General features: G+C 37.7%; 1 protein-coding gene and 1 long non-coding RNA gene across 12 annotated transcripts in view; one reads left to right on the top strand and one right to left on the bottom strand.

Moving 5' to 3' along the window:
- LOC147652245 (uncharacterized) overlaps window positions 1-903 on the bottom strand; it is a 29,324-nt gene extending 28,421 nt beyond the window's left edge. For both annotated transcript variants that reach the window (XR_015289007.1, XR_015289008.1), the window contains exon 1: window positions 60-903. This is a non-coding gene — a long non-coding RNA (uncharacterized LOC147652245). The remainder of the gene's footprint in view (window positions 1-59) is intronic.
- DYNC1I2 (dynein cytoplasmic 1 intermediate chain 2) overlaps window positions 825-19,155 on the top strand; it is a 28,274-nt gene continuing 9,943 nt past the window's right edge. Inside the window, exons 1-6 of one of the 10 annotated variants that reach the window (XM_086896857.1) lie at window positions 825-1,366; window positions 2,904-3,021; window positions 4,313-4,427; window positions 7,676-7,766; window positions 11,753-11,812; window positions 12,981-13,096. In XM_086896857.1, the coding sequence (XP_086752983.1) occupies window positions 825-1,366; window positions 2,904-3,021; window positions 4,313-4,427; window positions 7,676-7,766; window positions 11,753-11,812; window positions 12,981-13,096 (1,042 nt within the window). Of the gene's footprint in view, window positions 1,607-2,903; window positions 3,022-4,312; window positions 4,428-7,621; window positions 7,767-11,752; window positions 11,813-12,980; window positions 13,097-19,155 lie in introns of all 10 variants that reach the window. The other 9 variants (XM_086896856.1, XM_086896861.1, XM_086896860.1 and 6 more) reach the window with 9 other exon arrangements.

Below are 19,155 nucleotides of genomic sequence, written 5' to 3'. Positions count from 1 at the left end.
TTGTAGATCTAGTCATTGCAAATAAATGATTACAATTCTGTAGTAGCAGAAAATTTAACCTGCTCTGGAGTTGACAGTTACTGCCTCCAAAAGCTTCATTTCATAGGGTGTAGTGAACACATGCTCCACTTGAACTACAACCGTCTTCTCTATAATTCTGCTTTGCTAAGCACAGTTCTGGCAGATCAGCAGGTCGGGAGACCTAGCACTTCACTGAGATAGAAGTCAGTAGCACTAGCTCAGCAGTTGCCAAAATCAGGTACAGGATTTTGATATAGGTTTCCACAGGGTACAAATGACAATATAGTTATTTATTTAGGACGAGTGGGAAAGAGCAAAGTCACTTGCTACCAATTTGGTGCTGTATCAAAGCGAGCTGTGTAACTTCAGTCCTGCACGGCGCTCATGACGGGAGCTGCCGTGTCGCCAGGGCAGCCCAAGGCCACCGGCTGACAAGCACAGAGCACCACCTGTGGTGGCCATTTTGCCACTGGCTTGCCGCTCACACCGCATCAGGCTTTTATACTTGTTATCTCCAGGTCACTGGAGGGATTATGGCTGCCGGCCGCACGTGGGCCCCGGGGTTAAAACCGTACAGTTCCATCAGCGTCAGCATCGACACGACTGGTTTTCACGCTCGGCTGCGGGAGGGCGCTAACGTGGATCGTCCCTCATTGCCCGGAAGCTAAAGCAGAGGCGAAGGTGCCGTCTCCCACACGGATCCTGCCACGGCCCGCTCCGGCCTGCCCGGGGTCGCTGCCGAGGCCCCCGTGAGGGGAGCTCGGCGCGCGCCCCCGCCATCAGCGAATCTGGGCACGGCACGCATGCGCGCGCGCACTCCACGGCAGGCGGTGGCGCTCGCTCCCCGTGCGCCTTCATGTGTCCTCATTCCGGAAGACTACTACTTCCATCATGCAACACGCTCCGCCCCCGCCGTGCCCACGCCCTGGGAACGCCGGAGACGAGGCCCATCCAGCGGTGCGCACTGCATGCTGGGTGTCGTTGTTCTCCAAGCGGCGTCGCCAGTCACCTCCCCGCGGGAAAGGGTGTGGCGCCGGGCCTCTGGAACCGCTTCGTCCCCGAGTCGCTTCGCTCTCGTTCCCCGTGTTAATTCCTTTCTGATTGCCGGCCGTGACGGTGCGGACGAGGGGGACATTGGGTGTTTTACTGCACAGATCTCCGAGTCTTTCCACAGTGCCCATAGATTTCTGCGCATCCCGCAACGCCTTCGGAGCTGGTTTGACCCTCGGCGTCTGCCGTCGGCAGCCGCCTGCCAGCTGTCGGCGCCTTTGTGCGGCGGCGGAAGGGGCGCGGGGCCGAGGGCGGCGGGCGCAGGGCCGGAGCCGCGGACAGGAACCGCGGACAGGTGCGCGGGGGGCCGAGCCGCGCCCAGCGCTGCTGCCAACCGGTGGGAACGCGCCTTCCTTCGGCCTCGCTCTGTGCAGCGAGGGCTGCGGTAGCAGGGTGGGGTCGGGGGCGGCCCGGGATTCAGTGAGTGGCAGAGGCTGGGAGCGCTGCCTGCTCCCGGGCCGTGGGGCTCCCGGGCGCTCTCCCCGGGCCGGCCCCTGTGGGATTTGGGTGGGGTCTTTGGTTCTGGCGGCACCAGGTTCGTACCGCGGTCATCTCCTGGCGGGTGCGGTGGGCTCCCCTCCCCTCGGGTTCCCTCGGTTTGTGCTGCTTCGCCTCCCCGGGGAGGCACTGGACGGGCGGGAACCCACGGTGTGACAACGCGCTTTCCTAGTGCTTTTTAAAGGGACACGAGAATGCCATTTGAAAATGCTGACTAGATTATTTATTTGTTAGTACTGTAGTGCTAACAGACGACATGAAGGAATACATATATTTATTCCAGTATACATATTGGTAAAATGTGGGGTTAGACGTATGAGGCTTGCAACATTTTGCATCCATTTCTGTGCTTAGCTGTGCTATGCAAACACTTGCAAGTATTCTTTATTTTGAATTAGCACATGGTCATATTCCTAGTGCTTAGTCTTGTATCCTTATTGTCAATCTTACTGTAAAAGCATTTATAGTTGCCTCATTTGTTGTAGGACTGCTTGTGCATTTTCTTTCCTGACTTGACTTTGCTTAAAACCAGTACAATTAACTTCTTCTTCACCTAACTCTTTCACACAGTTTTTCTTACCTTGTTCTAAATCTCTGTGAAGTACTAAACTTACAGGGTTTCCACCTTTTGTTGTTGACCTTCTTGTTTGTATTTAAGTTACATAGCAAAACTTCTTGTAGCATTTTTTGTCTTTAAATGATCCACCAATTTATTAGCAGTGTAATAGTTTTGAGAAAAAAAGTTATAACATACGTGTTTTATAGTTTTCTTTGACCACCACACTTGTACTTACATTGTCTTATAATTTATGGTAATCCTACTAAATGTTTTAATAAATCTTTACTTTGAACTATATAATTGTCTATAGAAGGTTATATAGCTTACATACTGTTAAGTTATAGGATGCCAGTATTTAGATGTTGAAGTGAAAAGTGAAAGAGAAATATTATCTTGCTGCTTTTCTTGCTGTTTTCAGTCATGAATGGCTAAGGTTTCTTCCAAAGTAGTTCCTTCAAAGAGCATCAGACCTACCTTAAAGATGGATGCTGTCATCATGTCATGGTTCTATCTGTTTTAAATCAATCATTTTAGTACTGAGAATGTGTTAAGTGAAAGAAAAATAGAAATAGGAATGTGGGGTTTTTTTGTTTATCATTGACTTTTCAGGTTTCTGGTAAGCTGTTTTTGCTAAGTTAGTGTAATTTCTTTGTAGATAGCTTCTGGAAAGAAAAGCTGCAATCTTAAAAACCAAACCAAAAAAAAAACCAGAAAAAAATCCAAATAGATCAAAACAAAACAAAGGCCAAACAGTGACGTGATTTCTGTTGATCAGTGTTTCAGCCATGTCTGACAAAAGTGAGCTGAAGGCGGAGTTGGAGCGCAAGAAGCAACGATTGGCTCAGATCAGAGAGGAGAAGAAGAGAAAGGAGGAAGAAAGAAAGAAGAAGGAAGTAAGAAATCGTTTTTACTTTGAAGATTGACTTGCCTATGTAACTTGACAAATTCACTTGCATATGTAACTTGCCCAGAATTTAAGAGTAGGTTCACATAATCATTTTCTATGTCCTAGTCAGGGAGTGTCTATTTAATGGTTTATGCTAATATAAATGTAGCACTTTCATTTTCTGATAATGTAAACACCTACTGTTTTCTTTTCAACTGTCCATATGATAAGCTGAATTAAAAAAAAAAAAAATTAGTATCTTAGACTAGCATAAAGTTCAGATTTCTAGAACTATCTGTGTGCATGTGACATAATTAATCAAATCACTCTGATCCATTGCATGAAAGCTCTGCTTAATGAGTTGTGATTTGTGTTATTTAAAAAACTCATTTCTGAAGTACAATTCTGAGGATGTCTGTAGGAATTATCTGTCAGTATTATCATTGTACAAACAATGTGCTGTGTTCTTCTGCTCTTTGGCCTATCTATAGGCTGAATTTTAAAATTAGAGCAATGCTCAGGATATATGTGGTACTTGTGTGTTACGTTTAGTTTGTTAATAGTCTTCTGGATTTCTCACTGCTGAAGTATATGACAATCAGAGATAGATTACTGTTTCTCCTGAATGCAAATTGTATCTCCTAAAAGCAACTTTTGGTCCTATGTTTTGGGATATTTTCTTATTGCTTCTCTGTGTTTTGGTTATGATCTAGCTGGTGTTCTGAATCAGCATATGACGGGAGACTGGGCAGCTGCCAACGACATGATTCAGACAAAAAGGAGAAAAAAATAGCTCAAATTATGTACTAATGATCTTGTAGCAGTGTATTGCCAGAATTGCTTTTTAAAAAGCAGCTAAGAGTAGAAACATACAGAGTATGCAGCATCTTTTTTAATAGACCTTGCACTATTTCTAAATGAAAGAGGGTGGAGGTGTACTTTTTTTTTGTATCTAGCAGACAACTAAAAGAAAGTTACTTTTCCTTGATACAGTTATTGTCATTTTAAAATAGGAACCATATGACTGTCTCTAAAAAAAGATAATCTTATGAAGTGCTAGTCATTTTGGTAAATATGCAGACACTTTTTGCATGTTTATATATGTACTTTAGTGACAGTACCAAAGCTTTGGAACATTGTTATTCCTGTCTGTTTACTTCATCTACAAAAAAGAACCATCAGAATTATTGAAATTGAATATCAAACCTACTTGATGATAGGTTTCAGTTTTACAAAAAAACCCTGTGAGGTCTCAAAATAAATGAAAGATTAAGTGCTATAACTTAAATAATTTTTAGACTGACCAGAAGAAAGAAGCTCTTCCAGTACAAGAAGAATCTGATCTTGAAAAGAAGAGAAGAGAAGCTGAAGCATTACTTCAGAGCATGGGGTTGACACCTGAGTCTCCTGTTGGTAGGAATGTTACTATTTGAAATAAATGTTTGGGAGTTTTTTATTTAATCTTTTTTTGGGGGGGTTTTGGGGCTTTGTGTTGGTTTTTTGGTTTTTTTTGGGGGGGGGGTGGTTTGTTTGGTTTTCTTAGGATTGAGTTATGTCATTAACATAATAATTTTCTGGCCACTTTTTCGGGGGTGAAACATGTCTAGGTTTTATACTCTTTTGTCCTTCATGGTCTGTTACAAATGTCAAATTATGTGCTTCAATACACATTACATAACATAATATTTATATTATAAAATAACACCATTTACACTTAGTGGATTATTTGAAGTATATTAGTTAAAATATGTAAGTATCATGTATGCATTTTCTTCCCCCCCCCATTTTTTTTATTGTTTTATTATCCTGTAATTTTTTTTTTCATACTCTTTTCCACAATGCTAAGTTTTAATGCTGCTAATTTCGTAAGGAGTTGGCTTGTTTCTTTTCCACATCTTTTACACCCTAATTTTTCTTATCTCAAATACCTGACTGAGTCTGATGGAGCAATAGCAACACTAAGTATAAAAATTAGCTTCCAAGGAAGATGATCGGTATCCGTGCAGCTCTTGGCTGTGTTAGCATCTTGGCTCTTGCTATTTGCCTTTACTTAGGCACATCTCTATGGAAGATGAAAGCAAGAAACATGATAATGCAACTGTGTCTTTTGTCTCCAGCTCTGAAATCAAAGAGATTTAAAACTTATCAGTTTGGCTTCTTGGTGGGGCTCTATTTAACTGTTTTTTAAATAAAAAAGTAATAATAATTTCTTACAGATATATCTGTGATTGTGTTTTCATAATTGCTTTTGTGTAACCCTCAAGTGTTTGGAAGTGAACACCATTATAGCTGCTCACATTCCAGCAGCCCCAGCAGTCAATTTTGGTAATTCAAACTGTTTTAATAGTTGAGAGACTCTGTTTCCCTGTGTTAGCACCAGTGTGCAGCTGTTTAAGTGACCTGCTATGGATTTTCTTGGCTAGATTAGTTGAACTAGTTGAACACCTCCCTTGCATGATATTGTGCTAAGCAGCTGATGAACTTTTTGTAGGAATGTATGTGGTTGTTGCTTTTTTTCACATCTAGCAGAGAATGTAAAAACCGTAGAAGAGGCAGTCCTCAAAGCAAGTTAATGTGTATACTTAGAGTAGGTGTTCATGAAAAGCTCAGAGGTGCTGACATGCAAAAGTGGAGCACAACCATGCATGTTGTGTTTAATTCCACTGAGCTGCTACTTAATCACACCCTTCAGTGTATGCAGGGAATTGAATCTGTTTTCTTTCAAGATAACCAGATCTGATATGGATCCTTTATCAAGTTAAAATGTCCTACTTGCTGCCTGCTGTTAGCATGCATAAGGCACAAGCTCCTTTTCTGCTGACTGGATGCTGGCAAATACAGTGATTGCATGCCTGAACTAATGCTAACTTATGGCTGAGCTCTCTGGTGTGCAGCTGAGGTAGCTTGTGCTCACACTGGCAGTGGAGGGCGGTTGTTTGACATTAGATTCTTTCCTAGAAAATTGTGTTAATTCCTGAGGCAATTCCTGTGCTGTTAACTGCTAGAGAGAGAGAGAGAGCACAAGCTCTTATGGGAGAAGAGACTGCATCAGTGTTAGTGCTTTTGTATCTACCATACTTACTATATAAGAAGCCTTAAGTAAGTGAACCAGAATTATTTTCAAAAAGTCATTATTGTTTAATCCTCTGGGGTAGGTGAAATTCCATCTGGTCTTTTTGTAAGACTGTCGGTTTTTCAGTGGGATTCACCTCTTTTTGGGAAGGGTTTCCCGAGAATGGCTTTCCCCGCAAGAGAGCGCTGCAGCACCGGCACTGGGCCCTGCGGGTGGCGCTGGGGCCGTGACATTATTGTGTCCTGAAAACGCACACAGATGGCAAAGGAAAGGCCTGCGGGCAGCTCCTTTGCTGTAGATTGACCAGTACATGGCGAGGATGAGTTGAAGAATTTTTGTATTCTTATGCGCCCCCAGTTATCTGAATCTAAATGTGTGTATGTATGAAATACAACTCAGGACCTATAAAAAAAGGTCTCTCCCGTAGGAGGAATGAAATTTTCATACATTGAAGAATTCAGTGTTACTTTGGTAAAATTAAGGGAGTATTTTTGTCAATCAGAACCATGTCTCTGTTTTGAGATGGGGTAGAAAAATTCTTTAGAATTCATAATATACTTGTGATTTCAAGAAATTCTGTAGAAATTTCACAGAGTTCAGAGTTCTCCCATGCTTAACTGTTGACAGAGTACACAACAGTTTATATAAACTGTTTGTTTATATTTTTTTCAGTTGATTAAAGGCTTTTTTTAAGGATTGCTAAGCAGTGAATGCTTTACATATTGCTGAAAAACGAAGCATATAAAAACCTTCAAAGTACCCCTTGATTCTTGTGTTTAAGTTTCATTAAAAAATGACCATTTCTAAAAAGAAAGGTTGAAAGACATACCAAAGTAGCATTGTATTTTTCTTTGATTGCATGGTATCATTCACTATGTACCACTTCCAGACAGCATGTTACTTTTCAAATGGTAAATGCAGTCTTCATTTACAAGCAGAAAGTGAACTGACACTTAGGAAGTTTAAATATAGTGGTCCTAGACTGTTTATTGTCAAGCAAAAAAAAAAAAAAAGTCATTCTCAAGACCTAATACTAGAAACTTTTTAATACACAAGATTTATGTTGATTTGATTCAGGCTAGAACAAAAATAACAGGATGCTGTATGACACAGCCACTTTTTTAGCCCACAGTTTGGTGATTATATATTTTGAAATAACATTTCCAGTTAAACACATTCGTTGTCAAATCTTTAAGAAAGACTAATATCAGAGCTATAATAACAACTATCTTTTCTATGTTTAAGCAACATGAATCAGTGGAAATTACCCTTTGAAAACCAGTATCATCATTTGTCAAAAGTTCAGTTTAAAAATATTTTTTTCAATTCATTTTCTCTTAAATGTCTTCCCCTCCATGTCTTTTGTATGCTCCAGATGCATAAATGCCAAACAGCTGCATGAAAGTCCAGCATGAATTGTTAACATTGTCTTTTCCCCTCTCTTTCTACTGTTCATTTTCATCCATGTATTTTTTGTTTGCCATCACTTTTTTTTTTAATACTTCATTTTTAATTAATTTGAAAACATCCTAAGCTGTGCAACCTCTGCGAGTAGTAACAGCGGATACCTGTCTGTTTCACTATTTAGTCCCTCCTCCTACCTCTCCGTCTTCCAAATCTGTGAGTACGCCAAGCGAGGCTGGGAGCCAGGACTCCGGGGATGGTGCTGTTGGATCTAGGTATGTCACTTTCCTGGTCCTGTTCCTTTGCTCATTACTTGTATTCTGAATAATGAAGCTTGAGAAGAAGTCAAGGTTAACTACTTGATAATAATAATTTGAGGTTATGCTATTGAATCTGTCAAAAGTGACTGTTTTATGGAAATATTTTACTTTAAAATTTGAAATGTGACTAAACTTACTCATTTGAAGTTGCCAACATTAATGTGGAGTTGTTTAAACGTGCAAGTTTGAAGTAAAATGAGTGTCTTGGGACAACAACAAGCTCAAAGGGTCTAACTTCTATGCTCTTCCCCACTTTTTCTAGAGGAGGATGGGTATGGATTGCTATTTGCTTTTTCCTATACCTAGTTGATCTAATAAAAGATACAGTCTACAAACTTTGCATTACTTCTGATGTTTTTTTCCCCTTACTCAGAGCCATATTTCTCATTATTTTAATTCATCTGTGTAGTATAACTACAGCATTTGCAAGCTCTTATTTTGTCAAAGCTTAACTCTATGTTAGTACAGTCACAGTTTTTTTGGTCTTTCTTCAGTGCCAGTGCTTGTCACAGGTGTTTAACCATTTCTTTGAACATGATGATTTGAGACATGCTGCTCTAAAGAAGAGTCAGATAAATATTTCTGTTAAATTTCAAGTGGTGATATATGGGTGATAAGGCGGGAAAATACTACTTCCAAAGGGTATTTCTACTGTTTTCCATGCAGTCTGCAAATAAGAGCAGTAGCTGCCTATTAATAATGGTAAGATATTCTCATCAAGAGAAGTTTGTGTACTTTAAATTTAGTAAGTGTACACTGTGGATGAAGATTGGTTAGAGCACAGTAACTGCAGCAGTTATCAGTTACTCTTGTATGAGTAGTTGTTTTGGAAAAGGAGTCAAAGATTAGACTGCTTTGAAACATCTTTAAAGAGACTGCAGTAACATCTTGTGTGCATGTGGACTATGCATGCATAACTATATGCATCTTAATTGAAAATATTCAAGATACTAATGACCTGAACAAAGGTTACATGGTGCCTATTTCCAAGTAGAAATCATTAAGTTAAAACAGAGAATACATCAGACAGCAGATGTGAACCCAGACTTTTTTTTAATAGTGCTCAGGTATGATTTTGTTTGCCTGTTGTGTTATTAACCAATATAATTGTTCCTTAATTGAGTAGAAGCAAATTTTAGTTGTTTTAAATTGTTGTTTATTTCTTATTAAATTGCCTTTTTATATATTTATATATGTATTTATGTTTGCTAGAACAAAAAACAATAAGTATTTGATGATGACTTTTGAAAAGAAAATATTTTCTTTCCATTCACACCTGATTTAAATTCAGTATGAAACAGTATGTATAGGCCACATACCTGTAATGGAATGCCATGTTGTGTACTAAATTTATTTCCACCTCATCAGTGCACTGCACGCTGACTGTGTTCTTAAACTTAGTAATGCAATGTTGTATACATGCATTTTCTTATGAAGCCTTGAAAAAACCCATATCCTGAGTCTCAAAAGCTTAATGCATTTTCTAACTTCAAAACTACGTGTGTCTCGGGGTTGTGATCTTTAAGGCATGAAGGTATGAATATACAGCTAAATTGAAGGCATTATGGAGACCCTGCTGGAGTCCCCCCACTCCCACCAGTGGATTCTTCCCTTGCCTCAGGAAATGGGTGTCTATATCCTGGCTTATTAGCACAAGTTCATACATTTTGAACAAGAAAGTTGGACTATATGATATCCCTTGGTGTTACATGTGGCATTTCACTCCTACCAATATGAGATGTTTTATAAAGCATCCTCTGTGATGCTGAATCTTGTCAGGAACTCTTCTGGCAAGTAGTAGAGCAGTGTTCAGACTGTGCTCCTGCTGTTACTTCCATCTGTCTTTATTTTCATTAGTAAAGAGTTCTGTTTCTTTCTCTTTTTTTCCTCAGTCAAGAGTGCAAGTCCTGCACTAGAAAAGAAAACAGCTAGTTTACATTTAGGCCAGTGGATGCTTCATAGAATTAGTTTAAAAACAGAAAATATTCTAAGAGATATAGGAAGTGTTAGGAAAGTCCCTGAATACAGAGAAATCTAGAAATATGTGGAAGAATGGGAAATTTGTTCACTGAATCTTGTAGATAAATTCATTTAACTGAAGGCAAAACAAACTGGAAAACAAAAGAGACAGTATTTTGCATCATTTTGGTACATATATAATAGGTGAATTTTATCTTAGAATGTTACCTTTATTTTAATAGAATATCTCTGAAAAATATTTAACTGTATCTACTTTACTACTTGTTAGCTTCAGCTGTTTGAAAAGATAGACCGTCCCTGGTCCAATTGAAGCAACTTTTGAAAGTGAAAATAGTGCTTTGAAAGCAGGAAAGCTACCTCATTAAGGGCTAGATGTTAAACAGGTGCAGAAGTTGGAGCTGTTTATGTTTATGGCCTTTTCCCCAAGTTCCTCTCAAACACAATTGAAAAAGTTGAGAAAATATTTGACAGGTATTGTGGTGATGCAGCATCTGTATCTGAAGCTAAGAAAGCTATTCTTTCCAACATGTAGATTGCAGTGGTGGTTTGGTTTTGCTTATGATTGACCAACACATAAGCAATACCCAGCTTCAAGTCTCAGGGACCAAATTAAACTCTTAAATCTTTTTGGTCAAGAAAGATAGCAGAGCTCTAGTGAATAATTATGCTCAAAGAAATTAACTTTAGACTAAAATGATGTGTTCTCTGATGCACAAAAGATACTAAATTTTTTTTGAGATTTGAGTATTAAGCTATTGCTGTGGATGCAGTTGATTGGCTATGTATGAAGACAGTGGAATTGTAATTCCTAATTAAATTATAATTAATAGTCCTAATGCATACTTTGCACTAGAACAAGGTAGTGCATGGCACACCCATATTTATGGGCTTTTATGGCATTGTGTATATATTTTTCAAATGAACTTTAGGAATTCTGCACCTGATTAATAGAAAAGTTACCATGTATGGGATGAAAATGTTAAATTGTCTTTTATTGAGTTATCATAGTAAAATACTGCATAGTCTTTATTTTTTTATTCAGAAACATTATTTTTAAAAATGCAGATAACATATGAGAATGTCAAGAAAAAACATGCAGGGTAATCCGCTAATTTCTTACAAGTGTGTTCCTAAAATTCTGCCTAAGCCTGATAGCCAGTAGACTGCATGAAAATTTCTGAAGAAGAGATGAAGGCTAAAAATGAAAGTAGAGGGAATATTGATTTTCCCCTTCCTATTACTTCTAGTACAACTTGAAATGGATCCATTCTGTTTGTTTTTCCACATGACTTTGAAACATGTTATTAATATAAAGCCCACAATTTATAAGAGATTTTAAGTGTCTTAGATGGAGTTGGCTCTAACTCAGATGACACTTACAAGCCCAAGGCAGTGCTTAACCCATAATTACTGCAATGTCACATCTTGGAAACTCTAGCAGTTCTCTATCCCAGTGGAAATGGTTTTTTGCCCCAGTACCAAAAGGCTTATGTGTTGACTCACTTCCTTTACCAATATGACAGTTTCCTCCACATATTTACTGCTCTGAGCAAGTTTATGTTATGTTAACAAATCTGTCTTCATATAACTTGAACAAATCTGAACGTATTTTAAAAGGAATTTCAAGTTTTAAGTGGTTCTTATAAGTAGTTAAAATACTTTTGTTTGCCTTTCATTAAGGCAATGTTTGTTTGCAGACCTTTAATTTTCAACCTTTAAAATAATTCTTTGCTAATAGCTCTGAATTCTATTTGCTTCTTAACTTTTGTATTTACTGCATGTATTATTGCACTGAATGTTTGCAGAATTTCCCTTAACTGATGTTGCATTGCCTTGTTTCTTGTGAACAATGAAATAACTATAAGCTTGCTGTAACTCTAGAATTTCATAGTGTATATTTGCTTCACTAATCTCTGGCCTTTTTTGCTAATGCTGCATGATTGTTCAACCTGGGGTACCAGGACGCTGCATTGGGATACTGATCCATCAGTTCTTCAGCTCCACTCTGATTCCGATCTGGGGTATTGCATAGATTTCTTATATTCCCTCTTTCATGTGCTTATGGATAATAAGTATGAGCATTTTTTCCTTAAAGACTTGTAGTTGTTGTTGTTAAGAAACTGTTTTGTAAGTAATAGAAATTCGCTGTCCCTACCACAGTTTGCTTGCATTGAGAATTTTTTATATCATTTAATATACATTAGATGCTTATTTCTAATAAACACAAATAAGTTTTGTTTTCTTAGAGTCTTTCTTTGACAAAATACAAACTTTAAGGAGTTACTTATTTAAAATAAAAAGGTTATAGCATGACTGTAAATACAGAGCAACTCCCATCTTTTCTTAGAAATATGTTTATAAAAGCTGTAGCTCATTATAAACACTAACTAAAACCTGTATTGCATGCTAAAAATTATGATTCTGCCCACCAAAATCTTTCAAAAGGAGTTACTCTTCTGCTTTTATTTTGGGAGAGGAGTGGATAATAAGAAACTAAATCTGATCTAGGTAAATTGTTGGATCATTGCAGTATTATTACAGTACATACTGCAATTAGGTTTTACAGAAGGCTACAGTGGCTGAATTAATGTTGTGGAGGTATGATGTTAGCTATAGCTACCTTTAATAAAGTCAGAAAGCTCAGAGGTTTTCAGTATTGTGCTCTGAAACAATGTATTATGAATAAATCATTTGTCAGTGTGAGTTCCAGGTCAGCCTGACAGCTCTGCATTCCAGAGAGTACTTTAGAGGTGGACTAAAAAGAGCAGCAAAGTAAAAGACTAGGAAATGCTTTTTCCATCAGCATAACTAAATTGGTTTTCAAGCTTTATAATTCTGGAACTGTTGCTGTACAAGCATGACTTGTGAGTAGATCTGTACCTTTAATAATACAGATGTATCATATAGGTGGCAGTATTCTGGTCAAGCACAAAGGGCAAAAATCCAAAATTATATCATAATGTCCAGATATTTATATGTGTACATCGTCCTTTTTGTCACAGATCTATAAATGGTTGCTGATTTTAAATAATAATGATAAAATAGTAGTCGTAATCATGTGACTTGTTCAAAGTTTCCACTGGATTTAAGTTTGACTAGGCAGTGCTGTGACATAATGACTTGGATATTCTAGGAAAAATGTGATATAATATTTATTTTTATTTTTATTTTAAAATTAATTTTATTTAGACGTGGACCTGTTAAACTTGGAATGGCCAAAATTACACAAGTTGACTTTCCTCCTCGAGAAATCGTTACCTACACAAAGGAGACGCAGACACCTGTTATGACTCAGCCCAAGGAAGGTGAATGGTTAATTTATTACTATTGAGTTATTTTTGGTTTCTTTTAATATAATAATGATGACCACCAGCAATTAACCCCCCCTACTTCATAAGAATTTAAATTTTTATACCTGAAGCTTTTACTTTGAGTTTTAAAAGAAGGAACTAAGTTACTTATAACTTAAGCAGTTTCTGTTTTCAGCAATTGAACACAGGCTTTCTTTCAGTCATAACTTGTTCGCTTTTCAAAAAATAACTTTTTACAACAACATTTACAAAAATGTGGTTGGCTAGCAGATTTCCTTTTCAATGATGAAACACCTGAATTTATCTGCAAATGAAAGTATTAGTCCAGAACTAGATTGTGTGTATTTCTACAACAAAGTCTCTTGGTTGTTTAATATCACTGACTTTGAGTATGTGTCTATGTTAGCAATTTTAGGTCCTACTTCTACATTCATAATTTTGCATTTTCCTGCTCTTTGGTATACAGACTTTTGGGTATTTATGCAAGGATGTATCTTTCAAACTGAATTGCTCAGTGAGCCAGAGGATATGATTTTTCTCTAACTGTGTTTCTTTTCTATTCTATTCTTCATTTTATCTGTATACCTGCACAGGTAGGTGTTTGTGCTTTTCCTGCTCTCATTTCTCCCATGCCCTCAACATTTCCTTTCTCTAATCCCTCAGGTCTTTTTTCCTCCCCTCTGTCAGGTTCATGGAATCTGAAGACTTAGGTCACAGTTTATGTACTTGAAGAGTTCTACTTCTGCTGCCTGCTGACAGTGGAAATTGCTTGGGATTGTATGATCTGAGTTTCACAGTAGATAGGCTGTAGTTGAGGCTTGCTGTAGTGGAGTGGAACAGTGGTCATCTCTATTTCTGCATTTACCAGAAAGCAGTCTCAATGCATGTATTGTCTCCTGATCCATTCCATCTTACAAATGCCGATTTCTTGAGCCCCGTCATAATTTTTTTCAATATATTTATTTCATGTGCTTCACAAAATTCACGGGTGTCTTTTCAACATTTCAGTGAAGATCTTTTTAAGGTTTATCTCAAGACCACCTGAATACATTAATAACAAAGCTCTAAGTTCCCATATTACAATGATATCTGAAATAGGATGTAGGTTTAAAAAAAAAAAAGGAATAAATCATGCTGCATACAAAAACCGGAGTCACTAGGTAAGAGATTTTTCTTGGTAAAAGAATTTAAAACTCTTGAAAACAATTGACAAAAGCAATATGCTGAATTTATGGGATGCAATTAGATAAATCTAAATTCTGTAAAATGTATCTTATTGATTCTTATTTCTTCTCACAGTCTGAGTTGTGCTTATCTGTAAAAAAAAATAACCTAGCGAAGTATACTTGAAAGGGGAGCTTGCAACTGAACTTACACCTGCAGTAGCTCCCTTATCCAGCAGCAAGTTGCATCTGAGCTGGGTTGGCTCAGCATTCACAGCTTCCTATAAAGTGAAGTGGGCATTTCATAATATATTTTGAGATTTTAAAATGTTGTTGGAGCTGTGCTCTTGAATAAGGAAAATAGCAGTTTTATTAGATTGTGTTAACACTTGGTTTGGTGGGGAGGGACAGCACATGAAATAAAATTAACAAACCCACAGCAAATCACTAAATAGTTCTTTTTGTTCCACTTCGGTGTGCTACAGTGGTTATGTAGTTCCATCGTAAGCTGAGTTAAGAAACATTCAAAGCAGTCTGCCTGGTGGACAGATAGGAAGTAGAAGTAAACTAGTTTTAGATAAAAACCATTTCTAGTTGTTATGGAAATATTTGTGGCAACACATAATACCAAGTGAGTTAAATAGGAGAGACTTCATGTCTTCAAATAAGACTTGGCATTTTGAAATGCTGTTTTGGAGTCCTGTAACAGTTAAATTAATTTTGAAATGTGGCAGCTTCCTTAGGACATGAAGGCATTTAGTGTTCTAACAGTTTTCACAACTTCCATTATTTCATTGCAGTACTAATATGTTGATTTATTATGACTTCAAAGAATTTGAGAAACTGCCTTAGGAAGATTGATTCTTAAATATTATAAAACAATAAAATCAGAATGTCTCCTAGGAATCAGTTAATCCAAAGAAAGATGTGTGTATAGGGAAATATGATTGTGCTCAGCTGTCACAATTAAGGCTTTCCAGGACTAACTGGGTACTTGCTACTTAGTGCTGCTGTACAATACTGTGCATGTGCAGTTGCAGCTGACTGCAGACAGTGTTATTGCATTTATTTCACTCTTTGAGGAATAATTGTCGGCTAACATCTCCAGGACACAGAATTAAAATATTAAGCAGAGTAATAAAAATAGGATGCATAGGATTTGCTTCTTGGATGCTGGTACAGTGAATGCAGGATTTATACATTTTAATATTTTTTAAGAAATAACAAGGATCATGTATGATCTTTGTGGGTCCCTTCCAACTCAGAACATTCTGTGATTGTACATGCCTTAAATGTACAGAAATACAGATAGGGAACTTGATGTGAAGACATTTGGCTTAACAAAAGCCACCCATTTCACAGATGATTTAACTTTGATTAACCTTCTCTGCAGCAACAGATTGCTCAGACAACTGGAACTACACTCTACAGTGTTATTGCTAGGTGCAGCCTAATTTACAGCACTGTTTTTCCTTCTGTCTTGCCAAAATATATCACAATTTTTATGTTAACTCAAAGTAAAAATTCAGTGGTTCATTAGATCTGTTTTTAGCATTCATTGGCAAGACATTTGTTGCTATTAAAGTTTGCATAGAAATAGCAGCTACTTTACTGCTCAGTTTGTAACCTTAGATCCCCTGATTGCCTGTCAGAAACAACATGGAGTTAATCCCTTAGCATATTACAATGAATATTCATTGATATGTTGATGTGACATATGGTTCCATTTCCTGTCTTCATGGCCCTGGGACTTTTCCAAGTCTTTGCAGCTTTTTTTTTTTTTAATCTGAAATCATATTTGGTACACTGACAATTGAAGTAGCTTAAAATGCCAGTAGGTACAGTCAATAATGAGTAATAAGGGGGGGATGCAGTTAGGGAGTGCCCTTAAGGTTTCAAATTTAGGTAGCTGACTTGAGATAAATGCAGTGCATGATGGTATTGTGGGTTCTTGACTTACTAGACTGGGACTTTTTCAGAAATAGTATGTCCAGTGCTTCCGTGTTTGCTGGGTGCTCTGTTACTGTTATGCTAATTCCTTGCAAATTCTGGCATCTGGTCTGCTATTAAATAAATTCAAGATGAAGGTGAGACTGGAAAAGTAATTAAAACAAACATTACTTACCTCATTTTTCAGTCCAGCCGCTTAATGGTACCTTTTTTGTGAACTGTGAGAAAGATTCCTGGGTTTGGAATAGAAAGCATTCTAGTTTTAGATAATTAGGTAAAAAACTTGTATATTTGGCTATTTTTTTTATTTTGTCTTTTTTTTCTCTCCAGATCCCTTAATAAGAAAGTTTGCATGTGACTCTTCTTTAGAGAGAAGGTTTTAGATTTATGCAGTTGCAAATAAATCAGTGAGATGACATGTTCAATTTCAAGTCTGATACTTTGAGAATATTAAAATAAGTGCTGTATCCTGCATTTAAATACAGTAATATCAGCTGGCTGTATGCAGTAAAACTACTATGAAGGAATTTAGAGCTCTGTATAATATATGCCATTTATGTTTCAAACATTAAAAGGCAAGAGCAATCAACTTACATGATCTTTTGAATAAAATATGTAGATTAGAAGGTCATATAGCACTAAGGGGTTGACCATCCACGTTTGACAAGAATTTGACTCCTGTCACTGAAAATGGTACTTAGAATCAGTGTAGTATGACTAATGGGGGGTTGGGCTGAAATTCCTAATTTGGGACGTTCAAAGCTAGACTAATGTATCCAGAGTGACCCAGAACCAAATTTCTAAATTTGAAGGCATCATTTAATTCTGCAAGATTGATTGGCAGGGCGAAAAAGAGGGGGAGTTTTATCAAAGTGGCCGTAATTTGAATATGCGATCCTGTATGTGTTGTTCTCAAAGTCATGTGTGTTAACTCATATTACATTTTTTAATTAATCATTGTTCACACCTGTAGCTATTTGACATTAAGAATTCCCTTCTTTAAAATGGCCACAAGTTATCCAGTTTTCAGGTTACGAGTCCGCTGTGCATGCGAATCCATCGAGAAAGGAGCAGTGTCTTTCTGTTTCTTTGCGTGATTATTTTGCCCAAAAAAGCTTTCATTTTTTTTAAGTAGCACAAAAGCTGTAATTGGCATGCTTTGTAAGGAAGTGTCAATGTGCAAGAGAGTGGAGATCACTAAGAATTCTTTTACGGGTTCTTTCCCCTTTGCACCACCGCCTCCTCAGCAGGGTCACTGAGATCACTAGCTTTTCTTGAAATGGCCATTTTCACTGGCAGGTGCATTATACCCTGTATTTTCAGATTGTTTTTCCATTCTGAATGTTTGGCAGGTTGATTGCTCTGGCTGCATTGACGGAGAAAGGGCTGACAAATGCAGTTGGGCTGGCTGAAAAGACAGTGATTACTGTTTTCCTTTGTGGCTGATTGAGGCCCTTGAAAGGAAAGATTTTAACCTTCACCATTTGGTTCAAAAGTATGAGCATATATTGAAATCATTCATGCCATTTATCCTAGTTCTGTAAACTTGTCAGAACATAAAAATCGCTCAATTTCAAGTAATGTAGGATTGGCATACGTCATTATCATTTTGATTAAGTTGGAGTTTGTATTATTGTGTGCATTATACAGTGTCATTTAAAGCTTTCTTTCCTGCAGGTACAGTTATATTTTTATTGCCTATACTATGGAGTTAGAAAGATTTTCAGACCTCTTTAAACCTATCACTATGTGTGTGGTTTGGCAGCTGGTATGGCCTACAAGCTGTATTTTGTTTGCAGGGTAAAGGCTTGTCTGTAGACCTCCTGGAGTGCTGGTAATTGCACAGGCTTGCCATTGGGGAAAGACATGATTGGAAGCAGTCAGGCAGAAAAATGTTGTGCCATCCCATTGCCACCTCATAGCAGAGAGACAATCCTTGCAGTACCATCTGGTTGTTGCTATCTAGTCAGCTGGCCTGGCTGCTGGGACCATGGCTTGGCAGCTGGTTCCCATCCCTTGACCACTCCTTTTTTTTTACTCTTTTTGTGTGTATGCATGTGGATTTTTTATTTTTTTTTTTTTTTTTACTTTTTGTGTTAGATAACTTTGAACATGGGTCGGGGAGATGGCTGCAACAAACAAGCCTAGTCCCTGTTGAATACTGTCTCATTACTTGTGATGAGGCAGGCAGCAGTCTCCTGCTGCCATTCCCCTATAAGAAGATGACGTAGCTGTTTAACCTATAAAAACAAGTCTTTTCAAAAGCTTATTCTAGAAAGTGGATGAAGAAAAGCCAGCATATCCCACAATTCTAAGTAATTTCAAGGTATTTTCTGGTTTACAGTATTCAAAGAATAAAATGTGGAAATGCAGAAAGTGCTGTAAGCCTTGTCAGTATTCCTGAGCATTAACATTTTATGTTATTCATTGCAATTAGGGAAAACACATTTTCCTGTAAAGTTCTCATTGCCAAACATGATACAGATAATGAGACTTGCATCTAGAATGACAGAAAAAATGTAATCTCTCTGCTATTATCTTTAGCAAAATTTGCCTCTCAGAATAGCAACCTGAAAGCTAATGTAAGCCATCTTCATGCCATGTGCAGACCCATTAGACTGATGCTTTCAGATCATAAGTAAGCAGCTGCTCTGTAGACTATTTTAGACATCTGATTTTTCTTTATTCCACAGCATTAATGTGTCAGTGTGTTACACAGAACGTGAATCCACCGCATGGTTCTGTGTGGAATCATAAATGCCTGTAAGACAGATTTCCACTTTGGATTCTTTACAATTTCCTGTGTGTCTTACTTCTGTTTATGCAGTTACATAACTCAGTGCAACTGATACCCAGGTGGAGACAGTGTTCCAATGATATTTTGGTTTGTGATAATGTTATCCTTGGCACTACATTTCACAAATGCAACCATTTTAAGCT

The sequence above is a fragment of the Cyanistes caeruleus genome, chromosome 7, assembly GCF_971803275.1.
Source record: "Cyanistes caeruleus chromosome 7, bCyaCae1.hap1.1, whole genome shotgun sequence".
In the NCBI taxonomy this organism is placed as follows: Eukaryota; Metazoa; Chordata; class Aves; order Passeriformes; family Paridae; genus Cyanistes; species Cyanistes caeruleus.
This window is presented reverse-complemented; position numbering and strand designations above follow the sequence as displayed.